Source organism: Gopherus flavomarginatus, chromosome 4, assembly GCF_025201925.1.
Source record: "Gopherus flavomarginatus isolate rGopFla2 chromosome 4, rGopFla2.mat.asm, whole genome shotgun sequence".
Lineage (NCBI taxonomy): Eukaryota > Metazoa > Chordata > Testudines > Testudinidae > Gopherus > Gopherus flavomarginatus.
The window spans coordinates 102,675,117-102,694,185 of NC_066620.1; the positions used below are offsets into that span (position 1 = coordinate 102,675,117).

General features: G+C 39.9%; 1 protein-coding gene across 1 annotated transcript in view; it reads right to left on the reverse strand.

Moving 5' to 3' along the window:
• Positions 1 to 1,173: 1,173 nt before the first annotated feature.
• PPP1R14C (protein phosphatase 1 regulatory inhibitor subunit 14C) overlaps positions 1,174 to 19,069 on the reverse strand; it is a 63,405-nt gene continuing 45,509 nt past the window's right edge. Inside the window, exons 2-4 of the mRNA XM_050949958.1 lie at positions 16,458 to 16,541; positions 15,143 to 15,175; positions 1,174 to 2,490 (exon numbers count right to left, since the gene is read on the reverse strand). Coding sequence (XP_050805915.1) covers positions 2,416 to 2,490; positions 15,143 to 15,175; positions 16,458 to 16,541 — 192 coding nt within the window. The 3' untranslated portion in view covers positions 1,174 to 2,415. The remainder of the gene's footprint in view (positions 2,491 to 15,142; positions 15,176 to 16,457; positions 16,542 to 19,069) is intronic.

Sequence of the window (19,069 nt, forward strand, 5' to 3'; positions counted from 1 at the left end):
TCGCCAAGACTACTCTCCACATTAGAACAGTGACTTTAGTCTTAAGAGACCTGCAATAGAGTTAAAGAGAAGTATTTCTGCTCTTTTGCTTCTTTATAATGCATTAACACCTGGAAAGATTTTACCTGATATTTCTAGTGTCAAAAATGGGGAGATCAAAGGGTAAAACCTTAGGCCCATTAAAGGCAATGGCAAAACTCCCAGGATTTCACCTGAAGTGGGTCCAGGATTTCACCTGAAGTCTCAACTTCAATGTTTTTGCTGAGGCCAGCTCTACACTACAGACCTATAACGGTATAACTACACCCCTCAGAGGTGTGGAAAATCCATATCCATGAGCAAGGAAGTTATACCAACCTAATCCCCCAGGTAAACAGCACTATGTCAATACGAGAGCTTCTCCTGCCAACATTGTTACGGCCTCTTGGGGAGGTGGATCAACTACACCGATGGAAGAAGCTCTCCCATTGATGTAGTTGAGTCTTCACTAAAGCGCTATAGTGGGGCAGCTGCACCGGTGTAACTGTGCCACTATAATGCTGTACATGAAGACAAGCCCTGAGACACTCTTTTGGAAGACTGAGCTGGATCAAGACATCAAGAGGGACAAGACTTAACACTGAGCTGCTGTGAGACAGTTTTTAAGACAACCTAAAACTGTTTTCTTTTTGATCTACATAGATTCCTGACCATGCTTGGGATAAAAAGGTCCCCTTGGTGACAGAGTCAATACCTCCACTCTACGACTGATGACAGAAATTTTCCACTCCAGTTCTTCGGTCATCCAAAGTATATCAGGAAAAGAACGTTTCATATTCCAAATAGTCTAGTGTAAAAAGTAAGCAGGGAAGGCTTTTTTGAAAGCAGTTTTCAGGCTATATCCAATATAAAGCAGCAAATAACTAAATAAAATAATTTTTAAAAAATCCTCCCTTTTCAGATGACTTTTAAAAGAAAGAGAATTCTCCACATAATTTCTTCATAGAAACTCCCCACCTTTGACCTCCCACCAAGCCAGGGTGTCAGTCCAGCTTAGGCTGGCCTAACATGTATTGACCAACTCATTCCATCTGTGTATACATCTGTATAACTATCATTGAATATAGGCACTAGTAGCTTTGGGAAGTGTAGATGTAACAAGAATCACAAGTTGTTCCATTTATTTGAGTAAATATCTGGTAAATAAAATCATTGATAAACATTACAAAATTAAATACATTTAAAAAAGCTTGCCAGCATACATAAAATTCACAAACATGTATTTATTTTTAAAAATAAAATATGTTCAGAGCACCTTTGATATAAAATGCCTGACTAAATTCATCTACTGGCATACGGTAGCTTACAGAACATCTGGAAAATGTCCTTAATTAAGAAGTGTCAGGGATCCACTGAAAGTATTCCATTCTTGCTTTCATAAGAAAGGAGGACCCATAACTAACAAGTTCCCCCTAGTTCTGGGGACAGAGCTATAAACAAATGCTACACTGTTCTTTATTGAGAGGGGGATCTGCATTAAAACTTCCAATGCAAAACAGTGCTTTTAGTTTGCTCTGGTAGCACTTCTTTCCCCCACACCTTGAAACATTTTTTAGATGGTGATTGACATTTCTCAAGGTATCATGTCAGGCTCTTATACAGTAGGTTAATAAAACTCTAACACACTGTGAGGTGAAGAGGAAATGACCTGGCAAAGCATCAAAGTCAATAAAACAATTAGAAGTCTACAAATGAAGCCCTTAAGAAACTCCCCAGTTCTCATATGTCGCTTTTTGTATGAGAAGATATGCTGAAATTCTTTACCTTGGTGCTTTAAAATGGATTTATAAAATGGCAGCACTCATTTTGGTAATCTAAACAGTTGCCCTCTGATAACACGTTTGCTTCAGCCACCATTTAAATAGCTTACAGTAACAGCTCCCCTTCCAGCCACGGGAAACAGTATTCACACCCCCACTTTACAACTTATGTACATACAAGCACAAGAAACTTGACATCCATGAGTTAAATGTACAACCAACTAAAAATGTTATCCAACTAGTTGCTAGGGGAAAATAAAAAGGCAATTCTTCTAGCTCTGCAAGTTTACATACTCTTCTGATTCACCATGTGGGATTGCTGCCCTTCATTGCTATGGTGTGGTCACTAATGCCTGGGTTCTTCACCTGGTTCAATAATCCTTTAGTAGGATAGTTGAGCAGCATCCAAAAACATTGGTATCCTTGATAAAAAAAATTGACACTTAAAAAAAAACCTTAAAAGCAGATGAAATAGGACTCCCTTGAGTAAACGTCAAAACTGAACCAAATCAAACAAACGTTGCTCGGAAAGACAACTCTATTTTAATAAAGGTCTTGTAGTTCAAGTCCCATTTCCCTTGCTAGGTTTCTTGTAAGAGTGCTACTATCTGAGTAGTTATATACTCTTCTTTTGAGGGGGGCTTAGCTTTCTCATCCCTCTTATCCGAGTTAGCAGTTCTCTGATAAATTCCTAGGGGAAAAAAAAAGATTAGAAATAATCAATATTTTGCATCATTAAAACGACATAGTTTTGGGTTTTGTTTTGTTTTTTTTTTTTAAAGAGGAACACTAAAGCAAACTGTACAAGCTTATCCAGGAGATAAGATTTTACTGATAAGGTGGAATTTATGAGAGCTCTTGGAACCTTAAAGTAAAGACTACATGCACAATTCCATCATGAAATGGAAAGGAAAGAAACTCATTATTCCCTCCATGTGCAATACAACTCAATAACTATTGATCTTCCACCCTTTTATTACAAAAGTCTATTTGACTGTTGTCCACTGAGCAGCTTTTTTCAAAAGCTAGAAGCAGCAGCTCACATCAAATGTTATGTTTCAAACTAACGGCTGGTCTCCAGTTCCATGATAAAAATCAATCTAACTTATGCAACTTCAGTTACGTGAATAACGTAACTGAAGTCGGCATAGTTGAATCCACTTAACTGCAGTGGCTACATCTTATGCTTCTTGGGGAAGTGGAGTGCATAAATCGATGAGAGAGTGCTCTCCCATTGCTTTAGCGTGTGTCTTCAGCAGACCCACTAAATCACACTCACTGCATTGATTGCAGCAGTACCAATCTACTGGTAAATGTAGACATGCTCTTAGTCTTTCTTTTTTTAAATGTAGCTCTGTATGAGATCAGAGTTAAAATCTAAGTGCAACAAGGTGTTTTCACCTGCACTTTCCTCAAACACAACAGAGGCAATTTTGGTAACCTGCCCTTGAAAAATTTTACCTTCAGACAAAGATCAAGCTCAGGAAATTTCATCCCCAGGAGGACAGTTTCAGAAAGCTACAGTCTTGAAAAATATGAAGTCATTATGAAACCTCTAACTGCTGTGGTTACTACTGAGAAATTACTGACATTTACGCCATATCTACAGTAGAAAAGCTTGCCACTTTCCCCATCACTGTTAGCCCCACTTTTACCAAGTAGTCACACTAGGGTTCCCTGTAGTGCTACATGGGTCCCAGAGCCAAACCCCATTTTACCGCCTTTTTAAATATAAGGAAATTTAATTGACATAATGATAGTGGGTCTGGCTGAAGGATTCTTGCCCACATGAGGTCTCCCAATGGTGCTTTCACAATTTCTGTGGAAGCTGGGTCACCATAGGTGGGAATATATGTAAATTTACCTAGTGTAGGCAAGGCTTACGTCAGGCAAAACCAGCAACTAACATATAGATAGAATTTGAGTGCTTAAGGATGGTTTTTAAACTTAAAAAGGGCCAGTGCTGTTTAAAATAATAAACGTATGCACATGCTTGGTCTTTAATCAAGCTAGTAGTCTGATTGACTTCAACAGGTTTTTTTCTTTCACATTTAAAGATTAGTTATAAGTCACAGTTTGCAGAAATAGGCCACAATTTTAAATTGCTTTGTTATTATAAATCTACTACTATTTGTATATGATCATAGCTTTTTGTTTACATTTAATGAATTCTGGTACAATATCACCTCTTAAAACAGGTAAAAATCAAACCAATTATACAAAATAAGTTTATCCCCTGAATCAAAATTTTGATTAGATCCCAAAATTTGTTTTTGTTGGAATTCCATTTAATCTTAAGATTTTTAATGTCATTTGAGACTTCTGGATAATTGAGTTTACCAGTAGTGCCATCTGTAAAAACATATGGCAATTTGTTGACATAAGTACTAGCACGTGAGTGTCAGCTTGGCCATTAAGTTCTTAAATAGTGAAATATAATATAGATATGGGTAGCAAGCCAGGAAATAGCTGACAAGATTACTTTCAATTCCAAAATGGAAATGAAAGTTACCAGACCTAGATTTAAAAGATATCTTCATTAATGTCGCTATAGTGATATTAAATAAAAATAAAGCCCTTTGCTTAGCCCATAACAAAAGTTGCACTTCCAAGTTTCATTTGGGGGGAAAAGGGGGAAGGGTTAGAAATGCCAGTGAACAAAGTCAGCACCTATATGCCACACTGATAGGCTCAAATACACATGTTGAAACCTTGATAAAACAAGTGCTTAAGTTTGTTTGCTATCATGGCTACAGCATCTATGGGAGATGTCCCTATCAGTAACATTTATGATTAGATATATATTTAACTCAAGAGAGGGGTAAGCATGTTTCTGGATGGACTGCGTGATTCTCAACACATTATTCCAATGCAGCAGAAGGAAAGCAAGTTTCCTCCCTGCCCATTTAGAAGAGATTTGATTAGGGGAAGCAGACTTTTAAAAACATGGAATAGATTTCTCCCTCGGCTGTCCCAAATGAAAAAAGTATGCATCAATGTCTCAAACATCGGATTAGGATAGTTTTAGGAGGAGGAGAAATTTTTTTCTTCCTTTCTGCCCTATTTGATCAGTCTCCCATTCCCTTTCTAAATGCCTGGAACTTCTCTATCTGCTCCCATAAAAGGCTGCAGGTACTTCACCTTCTTTGCTCCCTGACTAGGCAGCTGCAAAACATCGAGCTCAGAACTTGGCTGACTCCTTAACATCAATGGGACACAGAAGAGCTGATCAGCAACCTGTGTACCTAAGAGGTGAGTAGAGGAACCCTTATAGCTGCACTTCTGATAGTGGCATGCTCAGGTTTTCCTATTTGAAATGTGGCCATGGAATTCCATTGAGCTCCTCTCTCATCCCTCCTCCTAGAGGAGCTGTTCGATAGTTTCCCCCCTCTGATATCAAATTTAACTATGACCAGCTTACTTTCAGCTGAAATCTCTGTATAAAATTAAAGCAAACATAGGTATGGGAGATTACAAGCAATCACGAGAAGAAACACTGGTTTAGAAATTCAAAAAAAGGAGGGGGAAGCCCTCTTTGAAGTAGAGCCACAACCCTCCTACACCTCATACAGAGCAAGAGGCCTTCATTTTACATTTGAAATTTCAGCTGGTTGCTGCTTAATACTCTCAACAGAACATCAAAATAAGCTGATTTGGCTAGCTGGTAAGTGGAGAAGAGAAATGCCCAGCCAGATCTAAGCTAGGATGTTGATCAAGAAAGGAGATAAATGAATGGTATGTGTGTGGTTTAAGGAAATAAATGAAGTTATTAGAAATGATTTCCCTCTCAGGAGCAATTTTATTTGTGAAAAAGAATTCTAAAATATAAACTTAGGACTATCAATGCATTTGTAGGTTGCAGACACTTCACACCACGCAGTAGTTAATATATGCCGCAGGTATGCAGTGAAGCAAGTTCCTAATCAGAGTGCTTCCTGCACATTTTTGCTTTGCACTGGGCATTATTCTGCACCTGATGCCTGCATAAAACTCAGATACTAATACACAGCTGTGCCTTTCTGCTCACATACTCAGCTGTTCTTTGTTTTGAAAGCATGCAAAAAGAAAGCAAGAAGGATCTCACAAGGCTGCAGATTTGTTTTCCTTGGCTGATTGGGAGATGGGAAGATGCTTCATAACGGTTTATTGTGCATTCATTTTATAATCACCAAATTAGCTAACTCAATACTTCTGGCACAGCAATGGCCCTTTGCTTTCTTTAAATGCTACTCAGAAAAGGATTGAAATTGGTTGTTTGCACCTTTTATTCTTTACAAATGTATAAGGAGGCAGCTTAATAGGTGGGGAGCTATTTGTTCTCCACACACACACACCCTCAGAAACAGGTTTCCCACTATTTACTTTTACATTAGAAATCCTGGTTCTCTCTACCTTGTTTTTCTTGGAATGCTTGATTGATTATGGTTAAGAATTGGTAGGTTTGACAGTTACCATGCAAATAAAAGCTGATTGTGTTAAAGAACCCAATTTTTTAAAAAATCAAAAACACTTCCCTTCCCTGGTTTTGTTAACATCTATTTAACTCATATGCCTGAGAAACACTTAGGAACAACAGTTCCGTTAAAGAATCAAAGGGCTAAGAAAGTTCGCTCTTTGATATCTCCAAGGAATCCCTGCAGCAAAACTTGGCACTCCTCTTATTTTTAAAGAAAAAACAAAGAAACACACTAAGTAAGGCCTTTATTTTCAAAGCAGTAAAAAAAAGTCACAAACCTAGTTTAATTTCTTTTGCACGTCACCTGTAAACACAATTTGTTACAAATGAGGAGATCCCCGTTAATGAACCATGGGAGGCCATTGTTTCTAGAAAACATGCCTTTCTAACTCAAAGGAGCAAATTTGCATGATAGAGAGAGAGACTGAGACTGAGACTAAATCTATATTTCATTTGCATTTATCTATATTCAGACCTTCAGGCATTTTCCTGGTCTCCCCCCTCTAACATTTTTCCTAGAATTACAGGCATGCAGTTCAGATAAAGCAGATTTAAAAAAAAATAAATGATGAAATGCTAACTCAGCAAGAGGGGAAATCATTTCACCTCTCCCCTCTGGAGGTGTAATTCACAGTTTTAATGACCAACAATGAATTCCGGGTTTCCTGTTTAAATTATTCCAATTAGTTCCAGAGTCTAATTGGACACCATCCCTACAAAAGTTTCTCCACATGTACAGGATACTTGTGATTAGATCCTCTTATCCTATAAATACTTGGAACCCTATACAGAAGCATTTCTAGTCTGGTTTACTAGACAAGCCAAATAAGGGGCAGTATTCATTTGCACAAAGTAACCTTTCCCTCCACAGTCTTAGCTCTCCACAACCAAGTAAAACTCCTGATGGGGTCACTGAGCAACACTGGCCACAGGCGGAGGACATCTCTTCAGAGGGACACTGATCAGCTGGAGCAATACAAGAATAGTGGCTATTGCTGTGTTGGTCCCAGGACATTTGAGAAGTTGGTCCAATAAAAGATATTACCTCACCTACCTGGTCTCAATAAAGGAACAAACTGACAGGTCTTTACACAGGTGTGTGTGGAGAAGAAAATATACAAATCCTCAGTTGCCAGCAGTGTGCTAAAGCTAATACAGTCCCTTGGTGGAGCAGGGTGGTGACAGGTGCCTCAAAAGGGGAAGGAAAGAGGTGGAGCCATGGGTCTACTTTCTCTTCCCAATCTATATTGGTCCAAAGCATGAGTGGATAGCAGTCCTCTTGCACACTAAGCTGCTCACGGAGACATAATCCCTTCCTCCAAGTTGGGGGATAGTGCCATTTCATTGGGACTGACCTTTCCCATCTCTATTGTGGCATTAAGCCAGTGGATTGTGCAAGGTATACTGTGAAGAGATAATGTACCCTTGGCACTCCCACACCTTCTGAACCATTCACAGGCACTGCTGTTTTTGCTTTTTCTTCTCCCCGACACAATGCACCAATATCACTACAATGGAAACACATTTCTCGTCCTTTGCTTATGTTTGTGGTATTAAGAGTGCAAATCTAGTGCTTTCCAGTGTCACTGTACAACATGAAGCAGACCCTGAGCCACTGCAAACTGACATAGCTCCATTTACGTCAACGGAGCTAAGAATTTATGTACCATCAGAAGAACTGCCCCTATGTTCTCTATACTCTGTGTATTTGGATTACTGCATTTCCTCTCTTGTGAAAGGTGCATTTCTTTGGTGTTTAGTTTCCTACTTGATTTTGAACAGTAAATATTACAATCTTGTGATTAAAGATCAAGTTTTGAACTTGTTACTGTTGTTTCAAGGCTGCAGCAAATTTATGATTTTTTTGGCTTTGAGGTTGTAAATTTCTAGTTAGAAATTGAACTTGCCAGCCACATCTGTAAAGTAAACTGCACAATATGTGCATTGTGTGAGACATGCCCAAACCGTAGTCCAAAAGCTTTGTTACAAAGCTACCAAAGCAGGACTGAAAACTTCTGAAATGCTCCAACTGTTCAAGTAGCCAGGGGGAACTGACTAAGTCACTTAACTAATAGAGTCCTGTACTTTCTTTTGCTGGCTCCATTCATGGATACAGAAGCATGTTAAGCGCGCGCGCACACACGCACGCACACACGCACACACCCCATCTCAGTCAGAGACAGCCTAGACACGAATTATCAGAATTACCAATCTCATTGGCCTTGTTTACAACAGGAAATCTCCTACCATTGTGCTAGTCACTGTGGCAGCCCCACCAGCGCGAGCACTAACGTAGACCAGCCAGAGGTGTTCTGATACTAGCACTCTCAGTATTGCTACCTATGGTGGAGTTGCACCAGTGGGAGATTCTCAAAAGTTAATACAGACAGAGTCCTCAAGTTCTTCAAAATAGATGCCTTGATAAAAACTCATTCTTGTCCACAACAGTTCTTTAATATTCAATTTTCAAGAGATCGTCAAAAAAGTAAGTTCTAGTGTCCTCCTTGACAGGTGACAATACCCAGCAGCTTTTCTGTGGTGCTCATCACTGCAACATGAGTGCTACAAACATTAATTTATCATCACAAACACCCCCTGTGATTCAGGGTAAGCAACCCTGCATTTGACAGATAGGGAATTGAGGAACAGAAATATTGACTTGCCCCAGATCTGTCTTGATCTTCTCACTCCCAGGGCAGTGCAGAAAGGTCATGCTTCTTCTGCATGCTAGAGTATAGGGAGGGTATTCTTTTCTGAAAATGGCTAGCTGTTTTGAGCACAGAGGCTCAAGTTATTGCAGAATACATAAATATCAACTGGAACATGAAAATTTATTTAGTGACCCTCATGGATAAAGAAAAATATGGACCCAACATACATTCCTCACCTCTTCATGACAGTTATTTTGCAGATGAGACTTAAAATGTTCTTTAAGTTTCTCCATCCATCTGAAAAAAGGAGCTACAGTAGTCTACCAAAATATTCATTCACCCCAGAACAGTCATTCAGTCTGTCACAGAAGGATCCCCAATTTTTGAATTGTGTATAATGAAAGGAGTATCCACTCTTAGGTGGTGGAAAGACTTCACCAATACAATTCAAAGTCTTGCCCAAGTTTGAAAATTTCAGTTTGTATGCCAGACTTGGAGGCCTTTCTTTAACCCTGTGTTTTCTAGAGGTATCTCCGTTTCGCTTCAGCAGGTGTGACCTAATCACATTAAGGAAGCAGGTCTTTATTATTTATACTTTAGGATCTAACGGTAGCCTGCAAAGTGTGCCTCTTAGCCATTGCTTTTTAGAAACACAGTCAAGTTGGCATCAGGTGCCCAGAAGACATTTTTAGTTCCTGGCACACACGACCAAACTTGCTTCTGAGATTAGGGGACAAACAAGTCACATTACACATTTTTCCTGGTTAAGATGTTACACTGAATATATTAAAATAGCTTTTAGTCAGTGGGTCTTATTTTATATGCAAGCCACACTATAATCCATAATATCTTCTTAATCAAAATGATTTGAGAATATTGAATGACTGACATTTCTTTATTTGAATAATTAAGTTGATAAAGTCATGAAAATGATAATTTACTGCAATATGCCAGCTTTAAACATGTTTCGTTCAGGTGAAAGTAGCAGCAATTGCTGTCTTACACAACCTAAGCTTTTAGAAGAACTGAGCATGCTCAGATGTCTAGTTGTATTTTACTTTGAAGGAAGATAAACACTAATAAATTAGCGCCTATTATTATTTTAGATAATTTAAAAGAGAAAAACCTTAAAATCTGCCACCCGCTGAGTGACCTAAATAATTCTGTTTCTTCTGATCAGAAAAGCCATTGAGTATAAATGCACAAAAGTAACTCCTGAAACTTTCCTTAACCTTCCACCTCCTAAGAGAGTTGACAAAACTATGCAGAACTGACTTCAGATGCCCAATCTGCAAAAATGACACTTTATCATCCATATAACGTAGCTTCAAGTTACTGAACTTTGATTTTATTGGCTTTCCTTTCATGTGCTGTAAAATTGCAGATTTCATACTACATTAATTTTTTCTACTTAGAACTAAGGATCTCAAGCATTTTTCAGGTGGTAGATCTTTAAATGTTAAATCCTTGCCAGAAATAGAACTTATCATCATGTCTGAATTACAGCTCCTTAGAAGGAGAAATGCCACACACTACACTTCTCTCCACACGCGCACACATGCACACACACACTTTCTTCTCTTGCTCTTATAGAAATAGTTCACATGCTAGTGTGATAACAGCCAGATACACACACATAGAAAAATGTGTGCACATGTTGTGTATTTGTTTATATATATGTAAACAGTATTTTCTTCTTCTATGTCTCAGCATTTTTTCTTTTCCCCTTCTCAACCCCAAACTGGGCAGATTACCCCACTGGCAGAGGAAGAAGAGATCCTGCTCACTGCAGTCTGTCAATTCTACTCCCATGCCAGCTCAAAGGGCCACCAAGGGAGTGAGAGGAGACTCTTCAAGGTAGGAGCATTGCCTCCACTTCACTGGCACAGGAGTCAAGGACCAAGAATTTAGAATACTAAAATCTAACCCCCTATCGTGATGCCATCAAACTTTGGCTCTTCACTTTCAGTTTAATGTTAGTGGGTTTAACGTTAGTGCACACAGGGCCATCCTTAGGATTTATGGTGCCCTAGGCGGGATTACTAAACTGGTGCCCCTGTGCCTGTCTTGCTCTTAGCAACACAAACATAAGCTTACACTACTGGAAAACTTGCCACACGCATGTTACTAAAACCAGTTTAACGTAGTGAAGCACACTATAATGCTGATGGACTAGCACTAAAGAAGTAGCACTACAGAAAAAATTCTGATTTGACAGAATGATGCAAATAATATAATTTTTTTAATTTGTCAACATTTTATTGGAAATTTCTATGCAGAGGTATTGAAACAAGGATTTGGTTTTAATTAAAAACAATCTTTCTGGCTTTTTTGGGTGCAAAATCAGTAAGAATGTCATCGTATGACAAAGACAAAGTGATGTCTTGTTTGATTAAAAGAATAGCAAGACCAGTCAAGTGTTCCTGACTCCTTGTAGAGCGGAGATTGTTTTTAATGAGCTTTAGTTTTGAGAAACTCCGTTCTCCACCTGATGCTCCTGTTACAGGAATTGTCAGTAGAATACGAGTGGCAATGTACACATTAGGATATATGTCAACAAGTTTGCTGGTATGAGTAAAATGTCCATCATCGATTTTGCATGTGCCAGCATTGATGACATTGTACTCAATTCTTCATACAGTTCAAGTCTATTTAAATCAAAACGATCGCCGTGCTTCAGGAGGCTCTCTAGGTCAGGGGTCCCCAATGCGGTGCTTGTGGGTGCCATGGCGCCTGCAGGGGCCTCTCAGTGCACCCGCGTACTGGCCGGTGGACGAGCATCCACCAAAATGCCACCGAAATTCGGCGGCGCCGCCTCTGGATGACACTGCTTGCCGCTGATAAGCGGCGTCATCCAGAGGCGTCACCACTGAAATGCCGCCAAATTTCAGCGGCATTTCGGCGGATGCTCGTCCACCGCCATGATGGGGACCACTGCTCTAGGTTCCTGCACTTTGTCATTAGTTGCTCTTGTTTTCCTATTTCATTGAATTTAGTCCTGCTCAGCCCGCTACCAACTGAGTGAATGGAACCCCAGGCCGACAGCGGGTTGAGTGGCTCAGCCGGGGTTTCAGCCACCGGCCTGCTCAGCCCGCTGCCAGCCTGGGGTTCCTTGGGGGTCCCCAGGCCAGCAGTGGATGCTGAGTAGGGCCGGTGGCCAGGACCCCGGATGACAATGGGGCAGCAGCCGGAACCCCAAAATAGTGGCGGGCTGAACCGCTCAGCCCACCACCACATGCCATCAAAAATCAGCTCACGCGCCACCTTTGGCACGTGTGCCATAGGTTGTTGACCCCTGCTCTATACATTAGTAAGGAGATGAGCATATTACAGTTGTTGAAGGGCTCTATTTAGCAGTAACAGGGCTATAGGAAAGTCAGTCAACGTTTTTTGTTTCTCTGATGAAAACTGGCCCACTCCCTACCCAAACCAAACTTGTGGCAAATAATTGTCAACAACTTAATTTTCTGATTTTGGCTAAGATATTGATTTTTAAAAAAAATAATATTGAAATCAAACTCAGGATTGTTAGCAAGCATTTTGGGAAAAACAAATTTGTTAAATGACAATCTAAATGGCAACGCAGTATGGCTTTCATGCTTGGCTCAACCCCTAGCCTGCTGGCCCAACAGCTGCAATAGAGGAGATAGGTGGAAAACTGCAGGACCCCAAAATCTACCTCTTGGGGTGCAGAGTGGCAACAGCAGCAGCAAACTCTCAGGTCCAATCACACACCAATGGGCACCATCGCCAGCCCAGCTGACCGTGGTGAAGTTAGCACAGCATCTCATCTCAGGGACAGGGCACCCATGGAGCCACAGCAGCTCATCCTGCCCTTTGCAGCTCCCCCCGGATGAGATGGATCACTGCCAGCCCGGGGGAGAGATGTGCTCCACAGCTAGAGTGACCAGATCCAGATGTCCTGATTTTATAGGGCCAGTCCCAATATTTGGGGCTTTGTCTTATATAGGTACCAATTACTCGCACCTAGGGTGACCAGACAGCAAATGTGAAAAACCGGGATGGGGGTTGGGGGGAATAGGACCCTATATAAGAAAAAGACCCAAAAATCAGGACTGTCCCTATAAAATCGGAACATCTGGTGACCTTACAGGTGAGTTCCTTCCCCCACCCCTTCCCAGAGACCCCAGCAGCCACTCTCCTCCCTCAGACTGTGCTACATTCAGCTCTCTCTAGGAGCCAGCAGCCCTGCTCTTACATGCTCCACTGCTTCCCATCTGTCCGGGCTCCCAGCAGAGCGGTGCCCCCAGACCTAGTGGTGCCCTAGGCGGCTGCCTGTTCTGCCTATGGCTAAGGACAGCCCTGAGTGCACACACAAATTTATGTACTATTCCATTTAAGCTGCCATACCAATCAAACCTGTTTTTATTTTATTTATTGTACGTGCATTCCTTCATGCATACAGATATTTTCTAAAATTATGTTAAACACTGAACACCACCTCATTCTCAAGTGTCAGGTGTGCATTTAAAATAAAGAAATAAAATTTGTATCTGTCTCAAAAACTAGACAGAATTTTGTATAATGAACAGATTTTTAAGCAAAACAAATTTTAGCTTAAACTAATTTTTTAATTGGGCCCTCTTGCCCTACCCTTCGCTCCCAAAAAAGCCATCCTCACACATTTATCTAATTGGGATAACAGGGTAATCTTGCAAGATTAAAACAGAAGACACACATTCAAAGCCACCCTCGATAAGTCCATTTGAGCTATTCCTGTTCTGCATCTCTTCACCCTTCCTCTCTCCACCTCCCCCACCTCAGAGGCCAAGGGACATCAGCAATGTCAGGTTCCTGACACCAGATCAGTCATTCAGATCAATAGCATGAAAAACAACTGAAGTTTAATGGCCTTTGCTGGAATATGCTGACTGGTTCATCTCAAACGTAGAACAACTACTGTGAGACACATCAGGAAGACTTGGCCTTTTAGCCTAGTATCTCTGTAGAAATCCCAGGAACATATCGCCTCTACCATTTCCATTACACTGAAGAATAAGCTATACAAGCATTAGTATTCGAGCCTTTCTGAGCAACATTTCCATCATCAAACAAAAGACTTCATTGGCCATTGCTGCAGCAACTGGTCATAAACAGACTTCTCCAGCATAAGGTTCTGTAAGAATTTAAGGCAGAAATAGACAAAGACTTGTCCTTTCAACCATGACAGAGGTTTTGCTTGACAGATTGCTTCAGTATTCTATGTTAAAGAAAGCAGCTCAGATTACAGCCATTTCAGCCCTGTTCTCCTCTGACACAGAACCAGTTGCCCACAGTCTTGTTTAATAACGGCACACCCCCCTGTCAAGTACAGTTTGGCTACAGCAGTTACCAAATAGTGGAATCCAAGCTACCAGGCATTCCCTACCCACAACTGCAGTATCTTAGATACCACTATTTGGCATTTGTTCAGAAAGTACTGATTTTTATAATGGGGACCACTTTATGTTAAATAAAAACTGTTCAGTAACCTAAAAGCTTTGATCATGCATTTTAGTAGTTCAACTATTGCGGTTTTATGCATAAAGCCAAAGTTGGATCACCAGGCTCACTCTTCCTAGTAAACATGTGCAATTGTGGTATAGGTGCATACAACTATTTTCTCAACTTTGATGCAAATATCCACTTAATAGAAGTCTGTTGGCTTAATCATTCCACTGTATTGTATTTGTATCCATTTATAAGGTGGCTGGACCCATACAGCTCAAACAAATGTCGGCAAGTCTCTCCCCAAAGATAAGCTAAAAAAGACGAGAGTCTAATGGTCTTGCTTAGGAGACCATACAATACATTTAATAGGTTGAAACAATGTTACACAAATATAGTAATTTGTTTGGTTAGATTTTTATCATTTCAGATGAAGTAATTCCATTTGTTCACTTCTTTACATCTGACCTTCACATCTTGATTTAGGTATTACTGAGCATTAGAGAAGGACAAGTAACACCACATTAATAGTTTGCACATTTTACCTGCATCAGAAATCAAAACCTTAATACTTAGCTAGGAATAAATCAACTTTCCTCCAAAAAGCCCAATCCTGCTCAAGTCAAATAACAGAACTCCAGCATTCCAGGGGAGACTGTCAGGCCTGAAATGTTCAGACCCCCTCAACTCCAAATCAGCATTCCCATATTTTTACCTAAAGATACAGATAGCTATAGTACAACTACATTAACAGGAAAAAATGGTATTCAAGAAAAGGGGTACTTTACCTCAGTTGGTTTGTAGCAGTCTACAAGAGCTTCCTAGAAGTATAACATGAAAGAATTGTCAGTTTCTGTAAATCATGTCAGTTTTGAAAAGTAAAAACAAATCTATAATCTTAGATTATCATACTTTCATAGTGTTTTTCCCATATATAATCAAGCTATGTCTATTAGTTTTCACGTAGTTTACAGAGGAGACATGTGCAATCTTTACAGAGCGTAGCAGCATAGGTAGAGCAAAGTATCTCTAGCAGAAAGGGATAACACCACTGGGCTCAGAGGGGAAGTAGTAGCAACTTCCTTAAAAAGGAATTCTACATTCAAAACCCCAATTTGTACATCGCCAAGGAGATGAGAGAGAGGAGGAGAAGTTAAGATTTCATGCATACAAACACTACCCCCAACACAGCCCAAGATTCAAGTAACTTTTTACTGGGAACTTTTCACTAGGGCATCACTAACTGGGTTCATAACATGTGAACTGGGATGAATGTCTGTATACTAGATCTTGTTCCATTTCCTCTCATCTATTTTAACTATTACCCATTTTATTGCAAGTCCCGCACTGGCTTGAAGTGTCATTTCCAGACACACAGTTATTCTTCCTTTCTCCCCACTCTTCCCTCCCCCGCTCCATTTCATTAACATTTACCTCAAACAAGATTATGGAATTAGAACAAGTCTACTGTAATTGCCTAATTCAACTGAAATACTTTGGATTTCCCTGTTCTGTTATTTCTTGTTGACTATCTTGATCTTTTTCTGCACATTTTTAGATAGAGCCCTGAATGACTATCAATGTGTTAAGCTCAAAAAATTGCACGTTTCAATAGAAGTTGTAGTTATTTTTTCATGGCTAGGAAAAGATTAGTAATGTAATGAAGACCACAGGGATCAGTATACATGCATTAATACAGAAGAACGCCAACACTGTCATGACCAGAAGATTCACTGATTTCTGAGGTTCTTAAAGTTACTCATGGGTTTTTTCCTCTTCATATTTTACAATATGAATGACACTTGGAGAAAAGTTAAGGTGCTCTACTACTTCTCAGAATAATTCTCTCTCTCTCACTGGCGTACTGGATCTTGTATTTTCACTATTGTCAACCTCATTCAAGGAGTTTCCTCATAATGCTAGGGAATCTGTTTACATTCAGACAGTAGTCCTAGATAGGTTACATTAAATTCCCTTTTCTCAAATTTAGGAAATACTCATTCTAAGGCTACCACCAGAACGGAGTCATTCAGAATTAAGATATAGTGACCCCGATATGTTAAGTCAGCCATCTTCAAGTTTACTTTAGGAAAAATATTTTACCTGTAATTTGATAGCTCTCTCCTCTTCATTAGTTGCATCAAGAAGGTCATCAATGTCAATTTCTACATCTGGCATCTCTTCTTCCTGCAAAAGGAAAAATCAGGTTGAGTGCATTAAGTTGTCCTTCGACCTAAAAGCTGAGCTGGTGGTCTAGCAATAGCATGTGCATTACCATCTGCTAAGGGTCAGAGGAGAAAAAAATCAGTTAGAGACACCAGGTTGGTTCTTCATTCCTAGGCCAAGAGAGGTCACACGCAGCACGCTTAGGCCTTGGTAGTATAGGAAGGAAGATTTCTTTTAATCATCTCTTCTGATAATTTCAGGAACAGTGTTAACTACTTCAAGAAGAGCGGCATACAGCCCTCCTTGGATTGGAGCCAATGAAGTGCTCAGTGTGGGGGAAGGGATAGAGAAGCAAAAGAATTGCTTTGAAAATAATACTCTGCATTGGCCTTTTGGCTGTTCCTACCTTGTTTCAGTTATGGAAAGTCATGCTCATTCACTGTTAGCACAAAGTGACAGCCAAGTCCCCAGCTGAAAAGTTCAGATTTCTAGTGCCCACAATGAAGAAACGAGAAATCTCATGCACAAAGTCTTTCCCTGTAAGATTTTTATATTCAATTGATATCCCAGAGCTTTGAATCACCACTGAAATCACACAGATGTTACATGCGAGACCAAACTATTCAGAAATTGGATCTTTCTGCCCACTAGTTTTAGGAAACATGAGCAGCAATACATAAATTTTGAAGTACTACATGCTTCTTCAGTCTCTCCAATAGAAAGCATTTTTGCTAAATTTAGATATTCCTGCTTACTGCATTTAAATTACGTAAAAAAAATTCTGTTGAGTGTTTCAACTGTCTGACCAAATGTAATGTCAGAGTTGTTCCTCTGTACTTACAAGTATCTTGGCATTAGCAGTCAAGATTCATTTTACTCATACCATCAAAATAAACTAGCCAGATCACAGATTCCACCAGCAAACAAAACACCAACTAGGATAGAGACTTACGCTTCTCCTTTAAGCTAAGTATGCATTTTGTTATTTCATGCGGATTTGGATGGATTTTTTTCCTTTTGAAAAAAGTAGAAATGTCACAAAGATCCTAGTGTAGAACTGCAGACTGTTAGATAATATCAGTATGGATCTGGAATGCAAGTCACTTGCATGATTAGCAAATGCACTGCTTTGCAGCAGACACTTCAAGCAGTAGTTAGGCATGAATGTTCATTGAGTAAAATAAAAAATATTTTCAACTGGAAGTTTCTTTTTTCATGCACACACACAAAACCACCAACCTCTTCCCCAAAACTGGGTACAAAGTAAGTGTAAGAAGGGTTAAAAAAAAAAAGGTACTTTGAAAGTATTGTGTGGACTAAAAAACCACCATTCAATTGAAGTCAGAATTCTAAAGTCAAACATAAGAGCGGCCATACTGGGTCTGACCAAAGGTCCATCTAGCCCAGTATCCTGTCTTCTGTCAGTTGTCAATGCCAGGTACCCCAGAGGGACTGAACAGAGCTGGTATTCATCCCCTGCCGTTCATTCCCAGCTTCCGGCAAACAGAGGCTAGAGACACCATCCCTGCCTATCCTGGCTAATAGCCATTGATGGACCTATTCTTCATGAATTTAATCTAGTTGTTTTTTTTAATCTTGTTATAGTCTTGGCCTTCACAACATCCTCTGATAAAGAGTTCCACAGGTTGACTGTGTGTTGTGTGAAGAAATCCTTCCTTTTGTTTCTTTTAAATCTGCTACCTATTAATTTCATTTGGTGACCTCTAGTTCTTATGTTATGAGAAGGAGTAAATAGCACTTCCTTATTTACTTTCTCCACACCAGTCATGATTTTATAGACCTCAATCATATTCCCCCTTAGTCGTCTCTTCTCCAAGCTGAAGAGTCCCAGTCTTATTAATCTCTTCTCATATGGAAGCCGTTCCATACCCCTAATCATTTTTGTTGCCCGTTTCTGAACCTTCTCCTATTCCAATATATCTTTTTTGAGATGGGGCAACCACATCTGCATGCAGTATTCAAGATGTGGGTGTGCCATGGATTTATACAGAGGCAATATGATATTTCTGTCTTATTATTATCTATCCCTTTCTTAATGATTCTCAACATTCTGTTCACTTTTTTGACTGCTGCTGCATATTGAGTGGATGTTTTCAGAGAACTATCCACTATGACACCAAGATCTCTTTCCTGAGCGGTAACAGCTAATTTACGTTGGGATTATGTTTCCCGATGTGCATTACTTCGCATTTATCAGCACTGAATTTTATCTGCTATTTTGTTGCCCAGTCATCCAGTTTTGAGAGATCCTTTTGTAGCTCTTCACAGTCTGCCTGGGACTTAACTATCCTGAGTAGCTTCGTATTATCTGCAGATTTTGCCACCTCGCTGTTTACCCCTTTTTCCAGATCATTTATGATTATGTTGAATAGGACTGGTCCCAGTACAGACCTCTTGGGGACACCACTATTTACCTCTCTCCATTCTGAAAACTGACCATTTATTCCTACCCTTTGTTTCTTATCTCTTAACCAGTTACCAATCCATGAGAGGGCCTTCCCTCTTATCCCATTACAGCTTATCCACTG